General features: G+C 39.7%; 2 protein-coding genes across 2 annotated transcripts; one reads left to right on the top strand and one right to left on the bottom strand.

Moving 5' to 3' along the window:
- Nucleotides 1–281: 281 nt before the first annotated feature.
- Nucleotides 282–8,965, bottom strand: LOC106080997 (phenoloxidase-activating factor 2). The gene is made up of 5 exons (XM_013242656.2): nt 8,809–8,965; nt 1,724–1,878; nt 1,378–1,637; nt 884–1,313; nt 282–693 (listed from the first exon to the last, which is right to left on the bottom strand). The coding sequence occupies exons 1-5, from the start codon at nt 8,963–8,965 to the stop codon at nt 535–537; spliced, it is 1,161 nt and encodes a 386-aa protein (XP_013098110.2). The 3' UTR covers nt 282–534.
- A 10,680-nt stretch (nt 8,966–19,645) lies between these two features.
- LOC106081017 (putative SERF-like protein) lies at nt 19,646–25,078 on the top strand. The gene is made up of 3 exons (XM_013242685.2): nt 19,646–19,851; nt 20,297–20,402; nt 24,323–25,078. Exons 1-3 carry the CDS (start codon nt 19,845–19,847, stop codon nt 24,402–24,404), a joined length of 195 nt encoding a protein of 64 aa, XP_013098139.1. The 5' UTR covers nt 19,646–19,844; the 3' UTR covers nt 24,405–25,078.
- Nucleotides 25,079–27,583: the final 2,505 nt, after the last annotated feature.

Genomic DNA, 27,583 nt, shown 5'->3' with positions numbered 1-27,583 from the left:
CCATAGGGGTGGGTATAAAAAAGCAGTAAGGAAAGGCAATATGAGACTCAAATGATAGGTATTTGGGTTTTGAATTCGAAACCAATTCAAAAATTTGGGTCAATTCCCAGCGATGTCGCCCCACCCTAAATTATGCCCCAAGTGGACATATATACCGAACGGGACAATATGGGCTTCTTATGAAAGGTGATTGAGAGTTAAATGCGAATATAAATTATTTTAAAAATTGCAACAAAATTGAATTTTTTTATAATTTAACTTATATTTAAAGGTTTTTATTATAAATATATGTATGTATGTACAATGGATTAAAAATTACATTTAAACTAGAAACCTAAATTGAGGCACACCATGGGGTCCAACAAAGATTGAAACTCAGAAATTACTGCAACAGTCAATGAACTGCGTGGGGGTGCCACAACATTCCTTTGTGTTGTATTTCGTTATGGTCAGTGGTCTTGGTTGTTGGTCATTGGTCATTGGTGTCCTCATGTTCTCTCCTCTTCATTTGTTTGCATGCGATCTCCCCCTGAACTATGCAGCCATCATTGTTTGTATCCATGGTAAATATGTGGCCACATTAACATATACGCCAGGAACCCCTGCGGTTCCACAACCAATGCCCCAGGCCACCATGCCGACAACATACCAAATGCCTCCCGTTTGACATACCAATGGTGAGCCACCATCACCCTTGATTAAATGAAATGAAATGGAAAAATAGAAAAAATTAACATTGAAGGACAAAAATCAAAGACACACAAACACATATTCACCCAAACCCATACCCACACACACACACACACTCAGTTATACTTAATTATAATCACATTTTGTTAAGGTTTTTGAAACGCATTTTCTTCACACACATACAGACACTTACCGTGCAAGCATCTTTGCCTGCCTCGCCTCCGGCACATATGAAACTGGCATTGTTAAGCACAAAGCTAGCGCCCAAACGTGTTTGACGTAAAGCTGTTTGACAATCGGCATTAGGTATGAGTGGCACATCGACTTCGCGTTGTATGGCCTGAAAGGCTCCAGTGGGACCAAAATCATTTTTACCCCAACCAGCCACATAGCAACGTTGACCCACAAACGCTATGCTGGGCAGGCAAATGGTGCCCACCGTGGACCTGCTGGATAAAGACACTGGAGTGGCTAACTTCAAAACGGCCACATTATTCTGCAGATTATTACTGTTGTAGTTCGGATGTATAAAGACATTGGAGACCATGACATCTAGTGCTGGAATGGGTTCAGCAGTGCTGGCAGCATCCCATTCGCCCACGCGCACTTTAAATGAGGTAATGCTGTTAGGGAAAAAAAAAATTTTTTAATTTTCCATATGCAAAAAAAACCAAAATTCAAACTCACGCCAAATTGGCCACCTTATGGGCCACTGTTAGCACATGCTGAGCCGATATTAGAGCTCCCGAGCCCAAATACACTTCGCCGGTTGTTAATAGCGCCACCTGCCAAGGATATTCACCAAATGAAGCCTGGCCTGCCCCCGCTGCGACACTGCCTGGCGGTGGTGGATAACTGCGGCCGCACTGGTATGCACCAGCCTGACAGCATACCGCCAGACCAAAATTGCAGGAGAAAGGTGGGGTGGTGGGTGCGGGTGTGGCTCCCTGCGTATTAATGAAATTGAGAAGCATGATATTTAAATCCCATAACAATTAGATTAAAGCTTTCATAACCTACGAATGTAACTTACAGTGTTAACAATACGTATATCGATTTGACCAGTGCCATCCGTGGGTGGTGTGGGCAATGGATTCGGACATGATCCCGCTGGTACACAGATACAATAGGATGGTGTGTTTACAATAAAAGGATTTACTGTGCCAGCGATTAATTGACGTGTGAGAACTGTAAAGCATAGAAGGCGAGGAGAAATGTTAACTTTAATAAAAAACCAGTAAGTAAAGAAAAGAACCGGGCGAAGCCGACTATATAATACCCTAGGCAAATATGAATCCATAATAAATGGATAAAACTTCTTGAAACTTAACTGAACCTAAATTCTAGTTACCGCCGTCATAAAAAAACATTACAGCTTAAACATCATGACAGTTTTAATCAGTGATGGGCACACTAACACAGTTGAAAATAATAAATTGAGAAGTTTGCCCCTGTTCTTTAGTGGAATGTTTATGGGCAAAATTTGCATTTTAGTATCAATGCACAAATTCAGTTTATTTTATATTTAATTCAGGTGTTTATGTGTAATTAATAGTAGAAAGCTTACAAAGTAATGAAAGGTTAAAATATTGGCACAGCACAAGCTAGCAAAATTTACTTTGATGCACGACATACAGCGAACGACTGACTACAGACTAAAATTCACATTTATTATCTGATTCTGCTGAAAATTGGGACAGTAAGTTGCGTTAGGCAACTCGATATACATCTTCAGTTTGGTTTAGATCGGTTCAGATTTGAATATAGCTGCCATATAGACCGGTCTCTCGATTTAAGGTCTTGGGCCCATAAAAGGCGCATTTATTGTCCGATTTTGCCAAAATTTGGGACAGTGAGTTGTGTTAGACCCTTCGACATCCTTCTTTATTTGGCCAAGATATAGACCGATCTCTCGATTTAAGATTTTGAGCCCATAAAAGGCGCATTTATTGTCCGAATTCGTCGAAATTCGGGACAGTGACTGATGTTAAGCATCTCGACATCTTTCTACAATAAAGCACAGATCGGTTCAGATTTGGATATAGCTGCCATATAGACCGATATCTCGATTTAAGGTCTTGGGCTCATAAAAATCGAATTTCTGGTCCGATTTCGCCGAAATTTGGGACAGTGCCAAAATTTTTACTTTTTATACCACTCAATATCCATTGCGAATTTGATCCAAAACGGGCCATATTTCGATAAAGCTGCTATGGAGGTATAAATTATAAATTTTTGACCGGATACTGACGAAAAGTGGTTTATAAAGTTCGGCCCGGCCGAACTTAACGCCTTTCTACTTGTTTAATTGATTCAAATGACAAAAATATGTAGAAGATATCTGAATTTCAGAATACATTCACGTTTGATCGATATGACCACATTTGCCTTGACTATAACTCTGAATCGTACAGAAAACGCGTAATAAGCAGCACAAATGTAGTCTACTGGTATTTTGAAACATTACCGTACGATACAATGGCTTTCTTCAGTGCATCCATTTCAGTCCTTACCTTACTCTCTAAAATGGTCCAAATAGAAAAGTCCATTGTACTGGCATCTGGTGAGTTAGACAGCCATTGTGTGTATGAAATAAGTGCTCAGTACTATTTTTTAATCACTCAGTGACGGAGCCGAGTTTTTTTTTTGCTTTGTACGTGGTCTAGGACCGAAATGCTTGCATGTCCAATGCTTCCAAAATGTTTTACCGATAATAAACCCTATTTACTGTCAACTTGGCAACACTTCGTGTCAGCTACCCTGTACATAACCTTAGCTACCATGTGAGATATTTTAATTTGAAGCTTTCCACTAACTGTTTTTATTGTTTCTACGAAATACTACTTCATACGAAATAATTCACTCACATATGTCACATAATCCCTTTGCTCGAAAATATTTTCACAGACAGAGTTGGCATGTCAATCTCAGGTTAATAATTTCTATGTAAATATTTATTTCCTTTTGCATCTATTTTACATACAAATATAAATGTTTTCGTTTACATACACGCGATTAAATGAATGAATGAATTCCGGCAGATGATATTCATGAGCTCTGCACATCGCTACTGTACAACTACTCTAGCCCACTGGTCGATGAATTAAAGAAATTACACACATACTTATTTGCCTTGGCTCATGGAGAAAGGGAAATAACGACCGCACTTGTTTTTGTTCTTGTTTTTGTCGGTTTTGTTATTTTTATTGCCTTTCTGTGTTCCTGTCCACTTGCCAATAAAATAAACAAACCAGAATAAAAAAAAAATAATAATAATAATTACCTTATACACATGTCTTTGTTGTGTGTTCACGTATACAAGCGGAGATATCAGGATTCATGTGTACAATATGCATGAATACGACACTACCATTGTATTGGTGTAGACACATAACATGCTGCCACTTAAGTTACCAAGCATAATATAACCAGCGCTACAGTGTAGTAGCACTGATTTAAATGTAATTTTCATTAAGGCCAACAGGTGGAGAAGTATAATTCTTTGTTTTTAAGGTTATGGGGTGAGCAAAGCTTTATGCAGGGGTTTTTGTAAATAATTAATGATAATTAAGAGGGTGGGGTTTCCACAGTAGCCAAATTGAACTTAATAGTATACTTTAATGTTCCCATGTTATTTTTTATAACAAAAAATATTCATTTTGTGACAATTTTATAAATAAATAAATTAAGAAAATCTAGGTAAACATTTTATTCTTTTTTCCAAAAAAAAAAGAGATACATATTTTATGCATTCAAATAGAAACATAGTGGACAAGGCTATAAAAAATAAAATAAAATAGATCAGAACATTTATGATACACCGAAAAAAACCTTCTTTATATTGAAGAATTTTTTCATTTGGTGGATGAAAAATTCTTCAATTTGGCTCCAATGATTTTTTCATAGATTCTATGAAACCTAAATCGGTAGATCGGTCTATATTGTAGCTATATCCAAATCTTAAGCGATGTGAGCCAAATCGAAGGGGGTTGTCAAAGGGCCTAACACAACTCACCGACCCAAATTTCGTCAAAATCGAATCATAAATGTGTCATTTGTGGACGCAAGACGCTGAATCGGGAGATCGGTCTATATGGCAGCTATTTCCAAATCTGGATCTATCGAGGCCAAATTGAACAAAGATATCGAAGGACCTAACACAACTCACTATTTCAAATTTCGGCGACATCGGACAATAAATGCGCCTTTTATGGCCCAAGATCTTAAATCGAGAGATCGGTCTCTATGGCAGCTATATCAAAATCTGGATCAATCTGGGCCAAATTGCAGAAATATGTTGAGGGACCTAACACAACTCACTGTCCCAAATTTCGGGAACAAATACGTCATTTATGTGGCTTTTATGAGCCTAAGGGGCTATATCAAGACATAGTCCGATATAACCCATCTTCTTAATCTGCTTAAGGACAAAAAAAGATTGTGTGCAAAGTTTCAGCTCAATATCTCTATTCTTAAAGACTGTAGCGTGATTTCAACAGACGGACGGACATAGGTACATCGTCTTAGATTTTTACGCCTATCAAGAATATACAATATATACTTTATAGAGTCGGAAATGGATATTTCGATGTGTTGCAAATGGAATGACAAAATGAATATACTCCCATCCTTCGGTGGTGGGTATAAAAATTGCATATTTATTCCAAAATCCATTTTTATACGCTGCACCATAGGATGGGGGTATACTAATTTCGTCCTTCTATTTGTAACACCTCGAAATATGAGTCTAAGACCCCACAAAGTATATATATTCTTGATCGTTATGACATTTTAAAACCATCTAGCCATGTCCGTCCGTCCGTCTGTCTATCGAAAGCACGCTAACTTTCGAAGGGAAAGCCTGGCACTTGAAATTTTGCACAAATTCTTCTTATTAGTGTAGTTTGATGGAGATTGTAAATGGGCCAAATCGGCCCATCTATATATGCCATATAAACCGATCTTGGGTCTTGACTTCTTGAGCCTCTAGAAGGCGCTGTTCTTATCCGATTTGGGTGAAATTTTGCACGTGCTGTGTTGGTATCACTTCCAACTGTGCTAAGTATGGTTCAAATCGGTTCATAATCTGATATAGCTGCCATATACAATAAACCGATCTCCCGATTAGACTTCTTGAACTTCTAAAGTACCCAATTCTTATCCGATTTTGCTGAAATTTTGCACATATGGCTGGAGAAGTCCAAGTATAGCTAAATCAGTTCAAAACCTGATATAGCCGCCATATAAACCGATCTTCCTATCAGACTCTTGAGCTTCTAGATGCCGAAGTTTTCATCCGATTTGGTGGAAATTATGCACATATCGTTGAGGAATGACTTCCGACAACAGTGCCAACTATGGTCTAAATTATGCCATAACCTGACGTAGCCGTAATATAAACCGATCTCCCGATTAGATTACTTGAGCTTCTATAGGGCGAAATTTTATCCAATTCGGTTGAAAGTTTTGCATATGTCATTTTGGTATGACTTCCAACAACTGTACCAAGTATGGTCTAAATCGGTTGGTAATCTCATATAGCTACCATATAAACCTATCTCCCAATTTGACACTCTGATCCACTGGACGGCGCAATTAATATTCGATTTGCCTAAAACTCTGAAAGTGGTATTTTTCAATGACAAGTACGGTCCATGTCGGTCAATTAATTGATGTAAATGCAAATTTGCCCATGAACATTCCATTAAGGCACTGGTGCAAACTTCTCACAAATCAATTTTTGCTTCAATGATAAGGGACCTCCTTTTTATAGCAAAGTCCGAACGGCATGCCTCAGAGCGACACCTCTTTGGAGAGAAATTTTTGCATAGCAAAGTACCTTACAAATGTCGCCAGCATTAGAAGGGAATAATTACCGCTGAAAATTTTTCTGATGCTCCTGCCAGGATTCGAACCCAGACGTTCAACGTCATAGGCGGACATGCTTACCTCTGCACTACGGTGGCCTCCTTGATGAAGCTCATATATATATCAACAAGTAAAAAGGCGTTAAATTCGGCTGGGGCGAACTTGTGATACCCACCACCTCAGGTATACAAGTAAATCACTTTTCGTCAAAATCCGGTGAAAAATGCATGCCTCGTTGTTCAATTGTGTATAACGAAATATTGATCTTTTAAGTAGCTATATCTAAAAATAAACCGATCTAAACCATATACTACACGGATGTCGAAAAGCCTTACATAAGTCACTGTGTCAAATTTCAGTGAAATCGGATTATAAATGCGCCTTTTATGGGCCCAAAACTTTAAATCGAGAGATCGGTCTATATGGCAGCTTTATCCTAATATGTATCGATCTGAGGCAAATTGAAGAACAATATCGAAGGACCTATCACAACCCACTGTCACAAATTTCGGCGACATCGGACAATAAATGCGCCTTTTATGGGCCCAAGACCTTAAATCGAAAGATCGGTCTATATGGCAGCCATATCCAAATGTGTACCGATCTATACCAAATTAAAGAAGGATGTCGAAGGGCCTTACACAACTCACTGTCCCAAACTTCAGCAAAACCGTATAATAAATGTGTCTTTTATGGACCTAAGACCCTAAATCGGCGGATCGGTCTACATGGGGGCTATATCAACATAAAGTCCGATATAGCCCATCTTCGAACTTAACTTGTTTCTGGACAAAAAGGAATCGGTTTAAAGTTTCAGCTTAATATCTCTATTTTTAAAAACTGTAGCGTGATTTCAACAGACAGACGGGGAGACGGACGGACATGGCTTGATCGTCTTAGATTTTTACGCTAGGTTCGTGGGTTCGATTCCCTTGGTCTGCCGCTATTGTGATATCACAATGGACTTAAAAATGTCTAAGTGAGTCTGTGCAGGATTGCCACTCTTACCTAACCTACTTGTTCATATTTATTCATGTTGTTCATTTTTTTCATACGTATCACACGATGTGTTCAACTTTCAGAGTTGCCACATTTTTAAAAACACATGAGAATACGTTTCGTGTAAAACCAATGCTGAATATTTTTTACCATTCTCGCCATTATACGGAACCCAGCGTTCACGGTGGCTTGCGATAATAACCGCTGAAACATTTTTCCAATGTTCTCGACAGAAGTGGAAGTCGGGAGTTTATCGGTGGTAAAAAATATTGTATAAAATTTCAAGTGGCTAACATAACAGTCCGAAAGTTTGCACGCTATCGACAGACAGATCGCCATGACATTTTGCTAAATTGACGCAAAATGTCATGGCAATTAAGAATTTATAAACTGTATAGGGCCTTTGTTCAACATTTCGAGGTGTTACCCTTCTGGAGGCCACCGTAGAGCAGAGGTTAGCCTATGACGCTGAACGCCTGGGTTCGAATCCTGGCAGAAAAAAATGTCAGCGGTGGTTTTCCCCTCCTAATGCTGGCAACATTTGTGAGGTACTATGCTAAGCCCAACTTACCTCCAAAGAGGTGTCGCACTGCGGCACGCCATTTGGACTCGGCTATAAAAAGAAGGCCTCTTGTCATTGAGCTTAAACTTAAATTAGACTGCACTCATTCATATGTGAGAAGTTTGCCCCTGTTCCTTTGTGAAATGTTCATGGGCAAAATTTGGAATTTGCTTTACCCTTCTTGATGGAATATCCAGCTTCATCTTATGGTGGAGACTACAAAAGGAACTGGGCAAACTTCTCTGAACTGAGTACACTATGTGCAAAAACCGAAATAATCACATCAGTCTGTTAGTCCTTAAGTATCCTCATATTAACGCCTGGTTTGAAAACCTGGCGAGAACTTCAGAAAATTTTCAGCGGTGTTTATACCCCCTCCTAATGCTGGCGCTAGTTGAAAGGTTCTATACCATGTGGAAAAACTTCTTCCCGTAGAGGTGTCGCACTGCGGCCCGCCGTTCGGACTCGGCTATAACACGGAGGTCTCTTATTTTTCAACTTAAGAACTTGAATCGGACAGCACTCATTAATATGAGAGAAGTTTTTCCCTGTTGCTTAAGGGACAGAGAAAAACTGCATACATGGATTCAGAACTCAGTACCGAAATAATTACTTCAGTCTGTTAGCCACTAAATATCCTCTTAACTGCTAAACTTCATTTTAGTACTCAGGATTTTCTTAGTATTTACCTTGTGACTCTTGCTGAGCTGGAACAGGTACTTGGCCACCACCGCCGCTGTCGGCAAATGTAAATTGTCTGCTTCCGCCAAAATCATCCCTGCTTAAACCTTGTATTTTGGCCAAATGGCAACAGGACCACAACAGCATTACTAAAACTCTTCGCATGTTGGAAAGGTTAAATTAAAACCTATTGAGCTTGAAATATTTCTTTTTTCAATTTCCCCCTTTTTTTAGGGATACACTTTTTGTTAACCCTTTTTTGCGTTAATTAATATTTATAAGCAATTTTGGTTTCCGCTGTTAATCCTTTTTGTTTTATTCCACTTTGGCCAGAGTTTTGCGCTTCTGGCCACACACGTTCACTCGTTAGTTGATCCAAAATCACTGGATGAATTTGTAAATAATTTAAATTTTTATATGACAGTCAATTTGGTCAGAGCGCAGAGTTGAAAACTTTCGTTCACTCTAAATGGAGATGAGACAAAAAAAGGTAATTGTCCACTCTGCTTATTGCCAACAAGCCAACGAGCTGTGTTGGCTAGCTTGGGGCACGTGGCGTGACTAAGTGATGGAATAGAATTTTAATTTTCAAACTGTCAAGTTGTTGATTTTAAAATCATACTCTGGGGATTGATTTGCCATTCAAAGTCATTGAGGAAAAAACGGGAAAACCCGTAGAGGTGGGTGAAAATTAAATGAGTTGGAAGACCTTAGCGGTCTAAATCAATAGCAAAACTGCCTTTCATACCCTTGGATATGTAGATGTCGCGCATATAAACATTTCAGAAACATTTCATTATAATGGCAAAAAAACTTATTTTCGTAATAAAGTTGGACGATATTCAAATTGCATAGAGAAATTTTTGAACATAGGGGTACCTAATACTTCTGAAGGCAAGTGTGGCATACAGACCTATCCTTCTGTCAGTTACAAGTAGTAGATAACAACAATTCATTTCGAAGAAAGACTAGAAAATGGAAAGACGTAAATGTGAGTGGATCGAGATGTTCAAGAGTGAGTATGAAGTCCAGCAATCTACTGAAAAAAATAACGAATAGAGTAATGGCTGCGTTACGGGCTTACCGTCCTGCAGAGACATAAAAGAAAATCTGTTTACATATGCTTATTATATGGAGAGAACATTTTCCCCAGATGGTAGTGTCCCACACCCAAATCCTGATTATGGTATAGAATATTTTCCGCCTAGTCAAAGTCAGAATACTACTTAGCCGTTTAGAGAACTACAAAGCAGCAGGAACCGATGAGTTAGCAGCCGAACCATTTAAGACCGGAAGCCACAAGCGAATGAGGCAAATGTATCAGCTTGTCTGCGCACTCTGGCTTGAAGAGAGCGTACCCAACGATTAAAATCTCAGTATACCATGTCCCGAACACAAAAAAGCATGAGACTACAGTATGTGCCGACTACAGAGTTTTTCTTTCAAGGCTCACTGTGTGAGAAATTAAAATCTAAAGTCAACGATAGAATTGGGCCTTATCAAAGTGACATTAGACCTAGTAAATCCGGCATTGCCAAAATGGCATATAGATTGGGTTAGGTTGGTTAGATTTAAGGGCACACGAGAGATCTTAGATCCATCGTAATCGCCCTAAATAAAGGTAAAAGAGAACAAGTAAAAAGACGTTAATTTCATAATTTATGTCCCCATAGCAGCTTTATATTGGTCCGATTTGGACCAAATTCGACACGGATATTGGTAGGCCTAACATAAGTCGAAAATACTAACATAAGTCACTGTCCCAAATTTCAACGAAATGGGATTATGAATGTGCTTTTTATGGGGCCAAGACTTTAAATCTAGAGATTGGTCTATATGACAGCAATATCCAAATCTGGATCGATCTGTGCCATATTGCAGAAGTATGACTTAACTCTTTGTTCCAAGTTTTGGTGACATCGGACAATAAATGCGCCTTTTATGGGCCCAAAACCTTAAATCGAGAGATCAATCTATAAGGCAGCTATATCCAAATCTGGACCGATCTGTGCCATATTGCAGAAATATGTCGTGGAGCCTATCTTAACTCGCTGTCCCAAATTTAAGCGATGTCGAACAATAAATGCGCCTTTTGTGGGCCCAAGACCTTAAATCGAGAGATCGGTCTATATGGCAGCTATATCCAAATCTAAACAGATCTGGTCGAAATTGGAAAGGGATGTCGAATGTCCTAACACAACTCACTGTCCCAAAATCGGATAATAAATGCGCCTTTTATGGACCCAAGACCTTAAATTTAGAGATCAGTCTATATGGCAGCTATATTCAAATCTGCACCGATCTAGGCCAAATTGAAGAAAGGTTGTCAAAGGGCGTAACACAACTCACTATCCCGAATTTAGGCAAAATTGGACAATAAATGCGCCTTTTATGGGTCCAAAACCTTAAACGAGAGATCGGCCCATATGGCGGCTATATCCAAATCTGGACCGATCTTGGCCAAATTGAAGAAAGGTTGTCGAAGGGCCTTACACAACTCACTGTCCCAAATTTCGTGGAAATCGGAGAATGAATACGCCCTTTATAGGCCCAAGACCCTAAACCGAGAGATCGATCTATATCGCAGCTATATCCAAATCTAAACCGATCTGGTCGAAATTGAAGAGGGATGTCGAATGTCCTAACACAACTCACTGTCCCAAATTTTGGCAAAATTGGATAATAAATGCGCTTTTAATGGGCCCAAGACCCTAAATCGAGAGATTGGTCTATATGGCAGCTATATCCAAATCTGAACAGATCTGAGCCAAATTGAAGAAGGATATCGGGTGAATTAACACAACCCAATGCCCCAAATTGCAGCAAAATCGGAAAATAAATGTCGCATTTATGGGCCTAAGACTCAAAATCGGCGGATCGGTCTATATGGGGGCTATATCAAGATATAGTCCGATATAGCCCATTTTCGAACTTAACCTGCTTATAGATAAAAAAAAAAGAATTTGTGCAAAGTTTCAGTTCAATATCCCTATTTTTAAAGAGTGTAGCGTGTTTTCAACAGACTGACGAACGGACATGGCTAGATCGTCTTAGATTTTTACGCTGATCAGGAATATATATATTTTATAAGATCGAAAGTGGATATTTCGATGTGTTGCAAACGGGATGTCAAAATGAATATACCCCCATCCTTCGGTGATGGGTATAAAAAATATTTGAAGAAACACCGATAGAGATACACCACACCGCGGACCAAGAAAGCAGAAAAAAGGTAGGGAACCAAGCTGACCGGGAAGAAATTCTCATCGGTGAGAGTATAGTCCAGTATATAGGCCCAAGACCCTAAACCGAGAGATCGATCTATATCGCAGCTATATCCAAATCTAAACCGATCTGGTCGAAATTGAAGAGGGATGTCGAATGTCCTAACACAACTCACTGTCCCAAATTTTGGCAAAATTGGATAATAAATGCGCTTTTAATGGGCCCAAGACCTTAAATCGAGAGATTGGTCTATATGGCAGCTATATCCAAATCTGAACAGATCTGAGCCAAATTGAAGAAGGATATCGGGTGAATTAACACAACCCAATGCCCCAAATTGCAGCAAAATCGGAAAATAAATGTCGCATTTATGGGCCTAAGACTCAAAATCGGCGGATCGGTCTATATGGGGGCTATATCAAGATATAGTCCGATATAGCCCATTTTCGAACTTAACCTGCTTATAGATAAAAAAAAAAGAATTTGTGCAAAGTTTCAGTTCAATATCCCTATTTTTAAAGAGTGTAGCGTGTTTTCAACAGACTGACGAACGGACATGGCTAGATCGTCTTAGATTTTTACGCTGATCAGGAATATATATATTTTATAAGATCGAAAGTGGATATTTCGATGTGTTGCAAACGGGATGTCAAAATGAATATACCCCCATCCTTCGGTGATGGGTATAAAAAAAATTTGAAGAAACACCGATAGAGATACACCACACCGCGGACCAAGAAAGCAGAAAAAAGGTAGGGAACCAAGCTGACCGGGAAGAAATTCTCATCGGTGAGAGTATAGTCCAGTCAGCCAATTAAATGCTCCACAGAACTCCAGAATGCCAAGAGGTCTAAGTGCCTGGGCGGAGTCCTGGTATGGAAATAGGTATTCTCCCATTACCCTGTGTTATTGTTGTTGGTGTAGCAGAGTGTTATACACTGAGGCGGCTGCCCTTGCCGATGAAGAACTCCATCGGGCCAATCCGGTACGTCCAACCGGCTGTCATGGGATTACTTTGTGACTTCACGGAATGCGTGAGATGGTCATGAGAGGACGTCCAGTGTGAACATCTTTACAGACAGTAAACTGGCCATCAGGGCAATAACAACCAGGACGCTAAGGTCACGAGCAGTTTTGGAGTTCAAAAAACAGATTAACGCCTTCTCTGATAATGGCACAATCAGCATAGTTTGGATGCCGGATCATAGCGGAGGGAATGAAAGAGCAGACGTCATCCCACTCTGCAGCGTGCCACATAGCGACACCGCTTGGTAGAGAAGTCTTAACATGGCAGGATAGCTCACAAATGTAGCCAGCACTAGTCAGGGGAAAGCCAGCGCTAAAATGTTGTCTTATGTTCATTCCGGGAGTTAAAACCAAGCATTCGGCGTCATAGGCGGACTGCGAACCTCTGCGTCACGGTGTCCACCCAAACCCAACCTCGATTTTTATTGAAATTCAATTTATCGAAAATCGAGTAGAAAATTAATTTTCCTAAATTTTTTTAACAAATTTTATGATTATTACATTTTGTTGTTGTTTTAAAATTTCCTCAACATGGTCGTTAGTATTCTATAAATTCCAGACAATTGCATTTATCTGGTTTATTGACATGTACTTTGGAATTGAATGGTCTGCCTAAGTTTGGACAAGAGGTGCCTTCACCGAAACACTTGCATACATCACCAATGAGCCAGCAGCACTTAAGCACTGTAATGGTTGGTTAGATTTGCCATTTCAACTGAAAAACTCAACTCACTCTCCACGGACTAACGAGCACAATGAAAATAATCACACAGGCGAATATGAAAACACACCCAAACACACAGCCTTCGGGCATTTCCCCATTTCCCAATGGGAACCGTCGTGTTTCCAACACTTCACCTAGCATAAGCAAAATATTAACACTTTGCCACTGCCACTGCCCCTTTCGACTCCAACTTCATCGCAGCCAAGTTAGTGTTGACCTTATTTTGAGTCCAATTGCACAATGTTGAGTAAATCCCACCAAAGGAGAGTGTAATGGGGTAGAGTTTGTTTGTCCCCCTTAACCCTGCACAACCACAAAACATCTGTAGAAGTTTTTGTGGCAGATAGTTGTTGTTGTTGCTGTTGCCGTTGCCTTTCTGCCTTCCTCTACTCACTAATTTGATTTTAACAACTTAATAGGTTCAAATTTGAATTGAAAAACAATAACAATAACAATGTGTGTAATACGCCAACCCAAATATTTACCGTACGTCATATGCATGCAGTCATTTTGCTCCCTCTATTCCATTCGTTGAGTTTTTCATGACCTATTCCATTTTACATTACAACATGGTGGCCGCCGATGTGGATAAAGTTTTTCCAATTGTGGGTTATGGTGTCACGCACTTACAACACCATTTGGCCCATTAAAGTTGTTTATAACCACATAACTGCCAATAGTTGGTGATAAATTCTCCTTTTGTTATAAATATCGACATGGTCGAAACTTAATTTTCATGATAATGTTGTAATTGATCCGTAGGAAAAAAAAACTTGAGAAAAAATTTTTTAAAAATTTTAATTTTATAAAAAACATCGATGGAGGGGGACGGAGGGACGGACGGAGGGACGGACGGAAGGACGGACGGAAGGACGGACGGAAGGACGGACGGAAGGACGGACGGAAGGACGGACGGAAGGACGGACGGAAGGACGGACGGAAGGACGGACGGAAGGACGGACGGAAGGACGGACGGAAGGACGGACGGAAGGACGGACGGAAGGACGGACGGAAGGACGGACGGAAGGACGGACGGAAGGACGGACGGAAGGACGGACGGAAGGACGGACGGAAGGACGGACGGAAGGACGGACGGAAGGACGGACGGAAGGACGGACGGAAGGACGGACGGAAGGACGGACGGAAGGACGGACGGAAGGACGGACGGAAGGACGGACGGAAGGACGGACGGAAGGACGGACGGAAGGACGGACGGAAGGACGGACGGAAGGACGGACGGAAGGACGGACGGAAGGACGGACGGAAGGACGGACGGAAGGACGGACGGAAGGACGGACGGAAGGACGGACGGAAGGACGGACGGAAGGACGGACGGAAGGACGGACGGAAGGACGGACGGAAGGACGGACGGAAGGACGGACGGAAGGACGGACGGAAGGACGGACGGAAGGACGGACGGAAGGACGGACGGAAGGACGGACGGAAGGACGGACGGAAGGACGGACGGAAGGACGGACGGAAGGACGGACGGAAGGACGGACGGAAGGACGGACGGAAGGACGGACGGAAGGACGGACGGAAGGACGGACGGAAGGACGGACGGAAGGACGGACGGAAGGACGGACGGAAGGACGGACGGAAGGACGGACGGAAGGACGGACGGAAGGACGGACGGAAGGACGGACGGAAGGACGGAAGGACGGACGGAAGGACGGACGGAAGGACGGACGGAAGGACGGACGGAAGGACGGACGGAAGGACGGACGGAAGGACGGACGGAAGGACGGACGGAAGGACGGACGGAAGGACGGACGGAGCAGATTTGTTGCAATGTTTCACGGCCGTAGATGACCAGGGGCCTACAAAATTTTTGTTTGATCTTTAAAATAAAGATGTTTTTTATTAATTTCCTTTTTACTAGAAGGCACGAGCTGGTTAGGTTATGGTTTAAGTGGCACTCTGCCATTAGACTCACTTAGACGTTTTCGTCCATTATGATACCACAGAAACAGAAGAAGGAAGATGCCTTCTAGTTCCCACCGTTAAAAATCCGCTAAATCAGACAGGTTGGATCCGGTTAAGTATTGAGCAGTAGGTGAAGTTTTGAAGCGCTGTCCACCAGACTACAACACCATATAGCATTATAGGTCTGACAACTGCAGTATATACCCAATGCATGACACGCGGTCTAAACCCCCAACTTTTGCCAATGGCCCTCTTGCAGGTGTATAGGGCAAGAGTTGCCTTTCTTGCTTTTTCCAAAATGTTGAATTTGAAGTCAATTTCCTGTCCAGCCAAACACCCAGGTGTTTTGCGCTTTCTGTAAATGGAACATTCTCTCTTTGCAAGTAGACAGGTTCCAATGTAGGCAACTTGTATTTCCTTATGTCTTCCACGGATTTATACTCAGACCACTTTCGGTAGCCCACTTTGCTAGGCTACCGAAAGTGGTACCTGAAGTATAGCTCTCAGAGTACTGGGAAACTTTCCGCTAACCGCAATTGTCACGTCATCAGCATACGCGACCACTTTTACACCTTTTTCTTCCAGAGACAATAATATATTCTTAATGGCTATATTCCAAAGAAGAGGAGACAGTACACCTCCTTGAGGTGTTCCTCTACTGACCCATCATATTAGATCCACAGATCCCAAGCCTGCCGTAATGCATCTTTTAGTAAGTAAGTTATTAATAATTTTTCTTACGGTTTAGTTGTTGCCTAGAAACTCCAACTCCTTCATGATCGAAGTCGGTTGTAGATGTCTAATGACATGCTACTTTTTGTATTCAGATGTCATTGAAAATGTTTGTTAAAATTGCCACTTTACATATGCTATTTCGAAAAGTGATTTCCATATGTTATTGTAGTTTCGTTTGTATCACACGGTATGTACAACTCAACATGGGCTAAATTTGATATGTCATAAGACAAATACATGCCGTGTAGTGGAACCTTTAGAGTATCCTGGCCAATATTTATTAGGCAATTTTCACATGCATTAAGTAAGTACTTGGCTTAACTTAACATAAACCAAGGCGGATTAAAAAAGGTGGTCTCACGCGAACAGCTGTTAACAGCCGGCCAGGTTTGACGGTATTAAGATGACAGATTTTTGTTTGCATTCTCTTTTTTGTTATCTTTTTTCTCTGCTCATATACGTACATGTGTACACACACAAATTTCTTTGTGTGTGTTGGCAAAACGTCCATCAGCTTGATGACAGCATGGCGGATTGCACCATATGATTTGTGGTTGTTGTACAAATGAGACCACCTTTAATTGTTTCGCCATGAACATAAACCAAGAATTTCGTCTAATTTAATTTTAAAATGTTCGTTTAACTTTAACTCTTACAATTTTTCAAAAAAAAAAAACTATTGTAAAATTTGAATATGCTTTTCGACATGCATATTTGAAAATAGAAATTATTCAAAGTGTTATAGGAAAATATAATTGTTCTCCATCAACGCACTCAATTAACACGTTGTCTCTTATCTATGAGTGAGTTTTAATTGTTGCCAGTAATTGTCTGTTGTGTCTATTTTGTCACACATTGTCCGTTCCAATGAATGAATTCAGTTTTGTATTCGTTTGAAATCAAACAAAAATAAAAAAAAAAAAAAATTAAGTGTCGAGCCATTGTATGAAGCGGAAATATTTAATTTGTTTAACTTTTTGTTGATGTAATTGTCAATTGCCAGGGTAATAGAAAATGATTCAGCTTTTGTTGGGCAGGTGAGGGGGATGATTGATAGGTTTGCATAAAATATTTAATGAATTACATTTGAAAACAAGAAAATATGTATGGCCTAAGTCAATAAGTTGCTGTAAATTTATTTGTTGTGAATTTTTCTAATTCTGTTACAAATTTGATGCTTCAAATTGTTTATAAAGGTAAAAATTTTACGCAACGTTCTGGGTAAACCCCTTTATTTAGCAAATTAAATGAAAACAAATTAAATTAAAGTGATTATCTACTTTTTTTTTTTGTTGGGAAACCCCAAAAATGTTATAGAAATACATCTAAAGTGGATTCATTAAAATAAATTAACGAAAAGTTTAAATTCTGCTAAGTTCATGATCATATGGAGGCTATATTTAAGTAACTACATGACCTCTAACAACGACCATGAGTAATAATGAACTTACGTATCAAAAAACATGAATGATTTATAGCATTTCGACTTGGTTGGTGTGGGGACACAAAGTACTGTGCGTTTAGAAAAACCCAGGATTCACTGAATAAGGTTAGGCCAAGCGATTAGCCGACATAATTTTTTTTTTAATTTTTGGTAATATTTGTCATTGAGGATGTCAACTTGTTCTCTTTTTACATTCAGTCTTTGTTTACGTTTTCTCCTATTTTATGACATTTTCAATCGACAGATTTGACATCCTTAATGATGTTCATGGTGCCTATCCACTTTATGTTTTCGCAAGTGACCTTACCTTCTATTAGCAAATCCTGAGAAAAACCTGTACACTGATAGAAAAATTACGCTACTTTGCCAATACCGCCTAGTATTATATTGGTCACTTGGCAAAAATTTATAATACCATTTGGTATCGATTCAATACTTAACAAAAGAGGCTTTAAAGAATTTACGGTCACATTTGTATTCTTGTCATCGCGCCAGGTTTTTTGTTATTGTTCATTAGGGGGTGGAATAATCAATAACGGTTTGGTACTAAAAACAATAACAGTTAGATACTAAAACCAATAACGGTTTGATGCTAAAACCAATAACGGTTTGGTACTAAAACCAATAACAGATTGGTGCTAAAAACAGTACCAGTTCGGTAGGAGGCCACCGTAGCGTAGATGTTAGCATGTCCGCCTGGGTTCGAATCCTGGCGAGACCATCAGAAAAATATATTCAGCAGTGGTTTTCCCCTCCTAATGCTGGCAACGTTTGTAAGGTACTTTGCCATGTAAAACTTCTCTCCAAAGAGGTGTCGCACGGCGGCACGCTGTTCGGACTCGGCTATAAAAAGGAGGCCCCTTATCATTGAGCTTAAACTCGAATCGGACTGCACTCATTGATATGTGAGAAGTTTGCCCCTGTCCCTTAGTGGAATGTTCATGGGCAAAATTTGCATTTGTACCAGTTCGGTAATAAGTCTAGACCAAACTGTGCCAATCTTTTTTTTTCATCCATACCACCCGGTATTGTTTTTGAACTATATATCAAGGTGGATTTAAAAAGGTGGTTTCATGCGAACAGCTGTTAATAGCCGTCCAGGTTTGACGATATTAAGATTTTGGATTTTTGTTTGCATTCCCCTCGTTGTCATATTCTTTCTCACATATTCTCAGCTCATGTACGCACACGTATTCACACACGCACACAAATTTCTTTGTGTGTGTTGGAAAACGTCGATCAACTTGATGGCAAGATGGCGGATTGCATATGATTTGTGGTAGTTGTACAAATAAGAGCACCTATAATTGTTCCGCCACGCAGAGAATCGTATGTACATTGGCAATTTTGACATACAAAATGAAATACCAATGATTCATAAAAAGTGACTTGTCTAAGATAAGAACATGAACACGAATTTCACCTTGTAGGGACTCAAGAAGCACATTCGGGAGATCGGTTTATATGGTACGGTTTATATATGTAATTTTCAGAGGAATAGGTGAGGGGCCAGTAAACTGCTCTTGGGCCAAATCGATGTACCGTTTTTGACAAAAACTGTCATCAATACACACACACACACAATGTGTACGATCATGATGTGCCGTATAAACTGCCTACTGCAAAATACTAATATGTCAATACCCAATTCCACTTTCGTGTAACGTCATACGATACGTTACCTCGTAATTATGGTTAAGAAAAGTCGTATGGAATACCTTATACGATACGTTACGTTTCTTGGTACCGATACGTTAGCTCGTAATTATTGTAAAGAAAAGTAGAAAAGTCGAGAACTTCATTCAGTCATTCGATTGATTTTAATTAACAAACATTTTAACTCTATTCCGTATTGGAGAAACCCCTTGAGTTTTGAGCGTTTAGGCCACGCATTATAAAATAGTCGAGAGAGAAAAAACATTTTTAACTAGAAATCAGACAAAACAATCAACACAACAGGAACCATGACTCGTAAGTAGACCAGGCAGAATGAGTTTGAGGACGAATATAGTTTCTTTTTTGCATGCATGCAATATGTACACACTATGTGCTCCATATTATACATAAAGAGTGTTTGTGTGTGTGACCATTTACTTCTAAATACATTGTATGTGTGCTGCTGCTTATCAAACTCAAACAATTATTTGTGAAAACAGCAAAGCCGTCTCCAGTAATTCTTTTTGTTTTCTTTTCTAATCACTGAACGTTGCTACTACGGGGGGCCCAAAATCCTTATCAGGTGGCGGTGTTTAGCGCTTGTCTATATGATATCATACCATTTAATTCGACCATCTATCATTCGATTTTTCCCCCGTAGTGCTGTGTGTAGTGCAATGCAATTGGCAGCAATTGATTCTGCGTATCTATGTGTATATGTATTAATACACACTTTTTTTTTGTTTTATTAACCTTTTAGGTGGTAATCAACGCGATCTTGCCCGTGCTAAAAACCAGAAGAAAATGGCTGAGGTTAACAAAGGAAAACGTAATGACAATTTAACCGTTGATCAACGCAAACAGAGGTGAGTGTCCCTTTAGGTTGTTATGACTTCATACAAATTATAATCATTGTTAGAAGTAATGATTTCATTACTTTCATTTTTTTGTGACATTTTGACATCCCCATTACATGGAAATTTGTTTCTTACTCTATAGCTAGGATTTTTAATTCCTTTACTTTGGTATCAACGATCTACAAATCATGACCTATTAGCTCTGAATAACAAAATGTTGTTGTTGTTGTTGTAGCAATGTGTTGTGTTCTATCTTTCATCTACTTGATTCTGTTAAATATCCAGATACGGGAACTCTGCGACGAAGCTGGTGTGCATCAAGAGGGATCTGGGTCTGAGACGAGTAGGCCTAGCTGGGCAGTTAAACAGGTGACGTGTGATACCAGGTGACAATCGGGACACATACTGCACGTTGACATTAATTCTGGCTCTGTAAGAGTTGAGGCGACTGCATCTGCCGGATCGTAATTGAGCTAGAACTGCTCTGGTTTGCCGGGGGAGGTGAATTTCTTCAGATGCTATTGTTCTCCAAGCACCACATTTACCCAGCAGCTATTCATCGCTTCTGCTACCGAGTCTGTATGAATGTTGGTCTAGAGCTGCTTCATGCTTCTGCGTGTTGAATACCTATCCCCAAGATGATGATTTGTATGGTCTTGCGATAACTGGGCTGCTTGGACAACATTTGGTTATGTCTTCGCAGGGGCAGGATCTTTTTCTACTGATGGAGGTGGCCCACGTGAAAACTGGGGAGAAGAACGGCATTCTGACAGATGTGCATAATATTCCACTGCGTGTCGTGTTGACGATACCACACTAGCGCTGCATAACTTTGCACAGACCAACCAATTGCTTTCTACGTGGTCAACAAATCTTATTTGTCTCCAACGCAACTGCTGCCGACACGACAATAGAGAACCTTTTTTTTACTTCTGGCCTTATCCTAAATTGTAGTGACATGGGTGGAGAATATGTAAAAGCTATAAAAAGTGACCCCAAGTATTTTAGGGCACTTGATGGTCCAAATCGTTACGCTTCCGAGTTTCACGTTCAACTTATCCTTCACCTCGTGCGTGTATGTAGTGAACAATGTAGATGAATATTTGATGGCGGATATCTTCAAGTGATAAGGATGGAACTCCCTGCTCTTCGCTTTGTCGAAGTACTAGCTTCACTCTATGGAGCTTCGAATTCTTATCTCTCAATTTCACAATCGACTGGTGGCGACATGATCCAATGGTTTAGGCGCGGCTGGGGGGACCCATTGGCGATGTTGTTAAAAAGCGCGCCATGAGTGGCCGCATCTTAGAGAGATCTAGAGCCACTAAGACCTTTCTATCGTATGGCCTAACCTGATTTAGACCACGGTTAATATATGCATAGATGGAGTGCAAACCCATCGTTGTGCTATCCAATCTACGGGGTCCCTGCTAGTGCTAAGCAAATGCAAATTCTGCAATTAGGCTCGATAGGAGAAGTCCTTTTAGCGCCTTTGCTATCGGCGGAAGAAGGAAGATCGGTCTGTATTACTCTTTTTTTTTACTCAGGTCCTTTCCAGGCTTCAGTTGTGGGATAACTCTGCCCATTCTCTAGACATGGGGAATTATGAGTGTGCTCAAATACAAGTTGAGGACCTGTTTCATGTACTCGACTCACGGTCATAAGTTGTTGCAGCCTCATTTGCATGTGGAGGCAAAGATCCTTGTCAGCCTCCAGAGGTGAGCAAGCTCATTCCAGTCCATAGGACCGATCGCCGCGAAAGCGTTATGGCCATAGGTTATTTAAGGCACCGATAACTCGCCTGGCCATATCAATCGACATAGGTACTCAGCATTTTAGCAAGAGCCGGTGCCGCCTGGCCTCGATATCCACGACTGCAGTTGCAGCTACTCCGTTTATGGATGATTCCTCTATCCGTTAGCTCCCAGCTAAGCTTCTCATGATAATGACAAACACCACTCACATCAGAGCTAAAAGTGCCAGCCCGTGTGGTGGTCATAAACATCCCGTGCCGGGAGTACAAATTACGGATTCCTGCCCATTTTCCGGACATAGGAAACTGTGAGTGCTCAGAGGAAGGTGAGGGCCTGTTGCCTGTACTCGGCTCCCGATACATTTAAGTTCTTAAGCGAGCTTGAGATTTCGTCCAGTACCAGCGCTTTGGATGATTTAGCGCTCCGATTGATATTTGCAATTTCGTCGACGATAAATTGTGATGTCTCGACCTAGCGCTCTACGGCTCGACCAAGCACTCTCGATGTGTTCAATAAATTCAATAAAATCGGGGAACTTAACTTAAGAGATAAAGTTCCTCCACACCTACTTTGCCAAAGGTGACTGAGGTTCTTCCATCCCCTTTTTTCGGGGTATAAGAGTGACTTGACATTATAGCACAAATTACCAACACCGATATTTCAAGTGCAATGCTTCGATGGCTTTAGCCATACTTTCCACTTATGTTCCTTGAACTTCCTATTGATTTCAATATTCAGCGCCCTGGTTCTTGTCGCACTAGTATAGAAGCGGAAAATAGCATCACGCTCATCTGGTAGTCCTGGTGCCTTCGAATGTAAATTTGTTCTCACCTGTGGTACTCAACTTAGATGGTATAAATTAAGCAGACGTAGCAGCATTAATGATGTCTCAGAACCTCCCTTCGCAGTACTTTGCGATAAAATTGCAAGATCGATGCATTTTCTGACACTGATTTCTTGCAACGTGTGGTGTGAGGCTCTGCTGGTGCACACATATCCGCGTGAGAGATGTTATCGGAGGGGTCCCAATGTTGGAAGACGCTTGTGATTCACTGCTAACGACCTTGGCATAAATCCTTCCAACATAGTATGTACGTACTCCCTTAAGAATGTCCAACCAGAATTTTCGAATATCCACCTCCTACTCCATGCATTTTCTGAAACTGATAGATCAACGTATGGTGTGAGGCTCTGCTGGTGCACACATTTTCGCGTGAGAGATGTTATCGGAGTGGCCCCAATGTTGGACAACGCTTGTGACTCACCTCAAACGACCTTGGCATAAATCCTTCCAACATAGTACAAAACGTACTCCCTTAAGAATGTCCAACCAAAACTTTCGAATATGCACTGACTTCATGCAACGGTTACACCTCAATTTAACCGACCTTTGATGAATGCGGTTCTGACAGAAAGCTGGCTCTGAGGTTTACCTCGATCCCTACGCAGACTTACAGCAAACGAATTAGTTGTCATTGGATTGATAACCCCTTGGCAATATTGCCTAGTGTAAATCACGGACCTATGTTTATGTTTTTGTGATTTTGAGCTAACGTTGTACTCACAGCCTACTATTTTTTACATGCTAAGTTTTTCAAAACTAGGCTGGGATTCCAAAGACCTCTCTTTCTGGTTTTCAAATATCCTTAGGTTCAGTCCTGACCTACCATCAAATACTGAAAGTTTTTCGAGAAAGTCCATACGACCTAAATAAACGTAACAAAATAAAAAAAAAAACATACGGAATGTGTAACCAGCAGCCCCTTTTCGATCTATTCCATGTTTGTGCATTTTAGGTGGCATATAACTTCTGCATACCATACAAATAATTTTCAATTTTTTTTTAACTTCTGTCAACACAGCTTGGAAATAAATAAAAATTCATGCACCATAGTTTGTCTTGTCTGGTTTCTTTTATGTTACATATCCAATAAAAAAAAATTCTGGAAACCTGTTGTTTAAACAAAGTCTGTTCTAGTTGTCATAGCCAATAAACATACAAATGACAATCCGAAAATTATAATTTATCAATTCAATCTTCCTATGTTCGCTATGGCAGAAGAACGCCGCGTCAGTTTTTGTATGTTCTAGACATTTCTGGCTCATAAACAGTTTTGATAGCGTCAAAGTGTTTTTGAATATTCATTAACTTTTTTTCTTTTGTTTATATTACAGAGATGCTGAGCTTATGAGAGAAAAGCAGCGCAAAAAAGAAGAAGCAGCAGCTGCGGCGGCGGCACAAACAAAGGTCAAATAAACAGCAGCATAAAGTTCATTGACATCAAATGAGGCCGATCTATCATCATTAATCCATCAACAATCTATAAGTAAAAGACTTCATTTAAACCAGCCAACCAACCAACAAATAAAAAGCTGTCTGTCTGTCACTCTGTCATAGATGTGGTTTACAAGCTTTAAGCAGGAACGAAAGCATCCAACAGACTTGAGACATTCTTTCTTATGTGTTCTAAAACAGATGAATCTAGACTTTTTTCCAAAAACAAAAATAATGCCAACTAGCTCTAGCTAGCCCAAACAACAACATACCATGCCTCCATAACTAACTGAATGGGGCAATCTCAATCTATCTGTTCTAAAATAGCAATCATTGTCATATTGCACATTCAACGAAGAAACAATCCAAAGTCAAATATGTGATGCCATAGTTACAATGGTCAGTTTTTGTTTTTATATGCCAGAAGAAATTCGAAATTTGTTAAAAATGTAACAATTGAGAAGCCTCAACACCTCACCTCCTTACACCTAATTTTATTAAAATTTAAATTAAAAAAAAAAAAATCAGCAAATCGTAACACTCTTCTGTACTATTTTTACCTGATACATTTTCCATATAAAATCTTATTTTTATTACTTTTCGAACCTCGCCCAGTTTATGATACTTTGGCTATAGTAAATTAACAAAATACCCAACATCCATAAGTATTTTTTTTTTTCTTTAAAAACTTCTCTATATTCTCTTCTCTATATACTGCTATTACTTACAATTTCGATTTAACTTAAAAAGCTAAATTTCTCTCTCTCCTGAAAAACTAAATCCTGAGATAGAGAGAAACAAAAAGAATTCAAAAAATTGTTTGTAGTAATTTTTATTTTGTCACTTTTTGTTTTTATTTTTAATTTTTCTATAGTTTCCTAGTATTGTAAGATTGATATTAAATTAAAAAAAATGAAGATAAACAATTTCTTAAGATTTAAGAGAGTATAAAAATTACAGAAAACAAAATACAATTTGTGAAAAAGAAACTAAAAACAATAAAATATAGTAATAAAAAAAATAAAAAAATAAAAAAAATACGAAAACACTTCTTTGTATCTTCATCATCTTACTCCTCTTTTTTAATCTTTTTTTTAACTGGGTATATAAAGTTTATAGGAATAAATCAAAGAAAAGCGCCGCAAACAAAAAGTTTGTCAAAAAAAAATCTTGCTATATTTTTTAGAAAAATTTTTCCTTTTTGACTTTAAATTGAAATCTATCGTAATCTACTCCTTCGTACCCTTCCTTTGATACCCATATTGCCTAGAGTTAAGGGGGGCAAATTTTCCAGATTTTCCTGTGGTCCTTCCCGAGTACAATTTTTAGACTTATTTTTTTCTTATATTCACACACATACAGGGTGGCTGATGAAAGCCGCTACCAAAAAAAAATGTAATAACTTTTTTTCTATTTAATAATAATAATTTAATAATTAATTTAATTAATTAATTAATTAATTTAATTAATAATAATTTAATAATTAATTTAATAATTTAATTTAACATGAATAAAAGAAAAATGTATTCCATACACCGAAAAAAAAATGTAGCAATATTCATCATTGTAGCAATATTCATCAGCCACCCTGTATTTCACATATGCGTAATCTACTCGCTAAAACCTTTCATTTGATACCCATGTTGCAGATGGGACCAAAATGGGACCATCAAATGCAAATGTTTACACCAATACAAATTTCAATAGGATATCTCTTTCCCAAGGAGGATTTAACAAGGTGGTCTCACGCGAACAGCTGTTAACAGTAGGTGAGGTTTGACGGTATTAAGATGTCAGATTTTTGTTTGCATTCTCTTTGTTGCCATCTTCTTTCTCGCATATTCTCTGCTCATGTACGCACACGTATGCTCTCACGCACACAAATTTCTTTGTGTGTGTTGGCAAACCATGGATCAGCCTGATGGCAAGATGGCGGATTGCACCATATGATTTGTTGTTGTTGTACGAATGAGACCACCTTTAATTGTTTCGCCATGCTAAGCCGTATAAGTATGGATAATCCCACTATGCGCAACCTGTGGACGCGCCCGGTAGCTCTTGATAACGATGAATACAGCCTAGATCGGAGCTCAAGTTTAAATCTGTGTGGTACTATACTACTACTACATACTAAATTCCCATGAACATTCCATTTAGGAACAGGGGATACTTCTCTCATATAATGAGTGCAGTCCGATTAAAGTTTAAGCTCAATTATAAGCGACCTCCTCGTTTATGCCGAACGGCGTGCCGCTCAGCGACACCACTTGGTAGAGATGATTTAACATAACAGGATACCTCACAAATGTAGCCACCATTAGTAAGACCCATCGCTGAACATTTTTCTGATGTTCATGCCGATCTGGGTGGTGATCATAGTTATCCCGTGCCTTGCCAAGGCGCATTTGAAAAGGTGGTCTCACGCGAACAGCTGTTAACACCGGGCAGGTTTGACGGTATTAAGATGTCCGATTTTTGTTTCCTTTCTTTTTGTTGCCATCTTCTTTCTCGCATATTATCTGCTCATGTAAGCACATGTATATCCACAAGCGACACAAATTTCTTTGTCTGTTGTGGGCAAAACGTTGCTCAGCTTGATGGTAAGATGGCGGATTGCTCCATATGATTTGTGGTTGTGGTACAAATGAGACCACATTTAATTGTTTAGTTATGGTGCCGTGTTTAGTCAAGTCTGGAACTGCCGAGATCTATAAAATGAGTATTAACTATCAGTTGGTGTTTATGCCTCAGGTTATGAGCCTGTCTAGAGGCGACCGATAACAAAGAGACACATAATAAGTTATAGTTCCTTAATGACATGAGGGAGATTTACTTTGTCAGATTAACGTTTTTCATGAGAATGAGATGACAAATAGATACCTCCACCAGAATTACGAATGATTTCAGCATTTTGCAAGACATCTATCTACATTGCGTCACCTGATCTTTTAAATGACATATTCTGGCAACCCATCATTTATTTGCGATCAGACTAGCTACACATCAGTCGACCATCTGATTTTATGAATGCATCACCGGCCCTTTATCAATCACAAGAAAGTTGTCTCGAATGGCCTCAGTGATCCTCACTACTGTCGACTTAACGTGCTTAAATCATTGCAGGATCATTTCTGGCCAAGGACTTCTCCCCCTCGTCGAAT

This window comes from Stomoxys calcitrans, chromosome 2, assembly GCF_963082655.1.
Source record: "Stomoxys calcitrans chromosome 2, idStoCalc2.1, whole genome shotgun sequence".
Classification (NCBI taxonomy): Eukaryota; Metazoa; Arthropoda; class Insecta; order Diptera; family Muscidae; genus Stomoxys; species Stomoxys calcitrans.
Note: the sequence above shows the minus strand (reverse complement) of the source record. Positions and strands in the feature narration are given on the sequence as shown.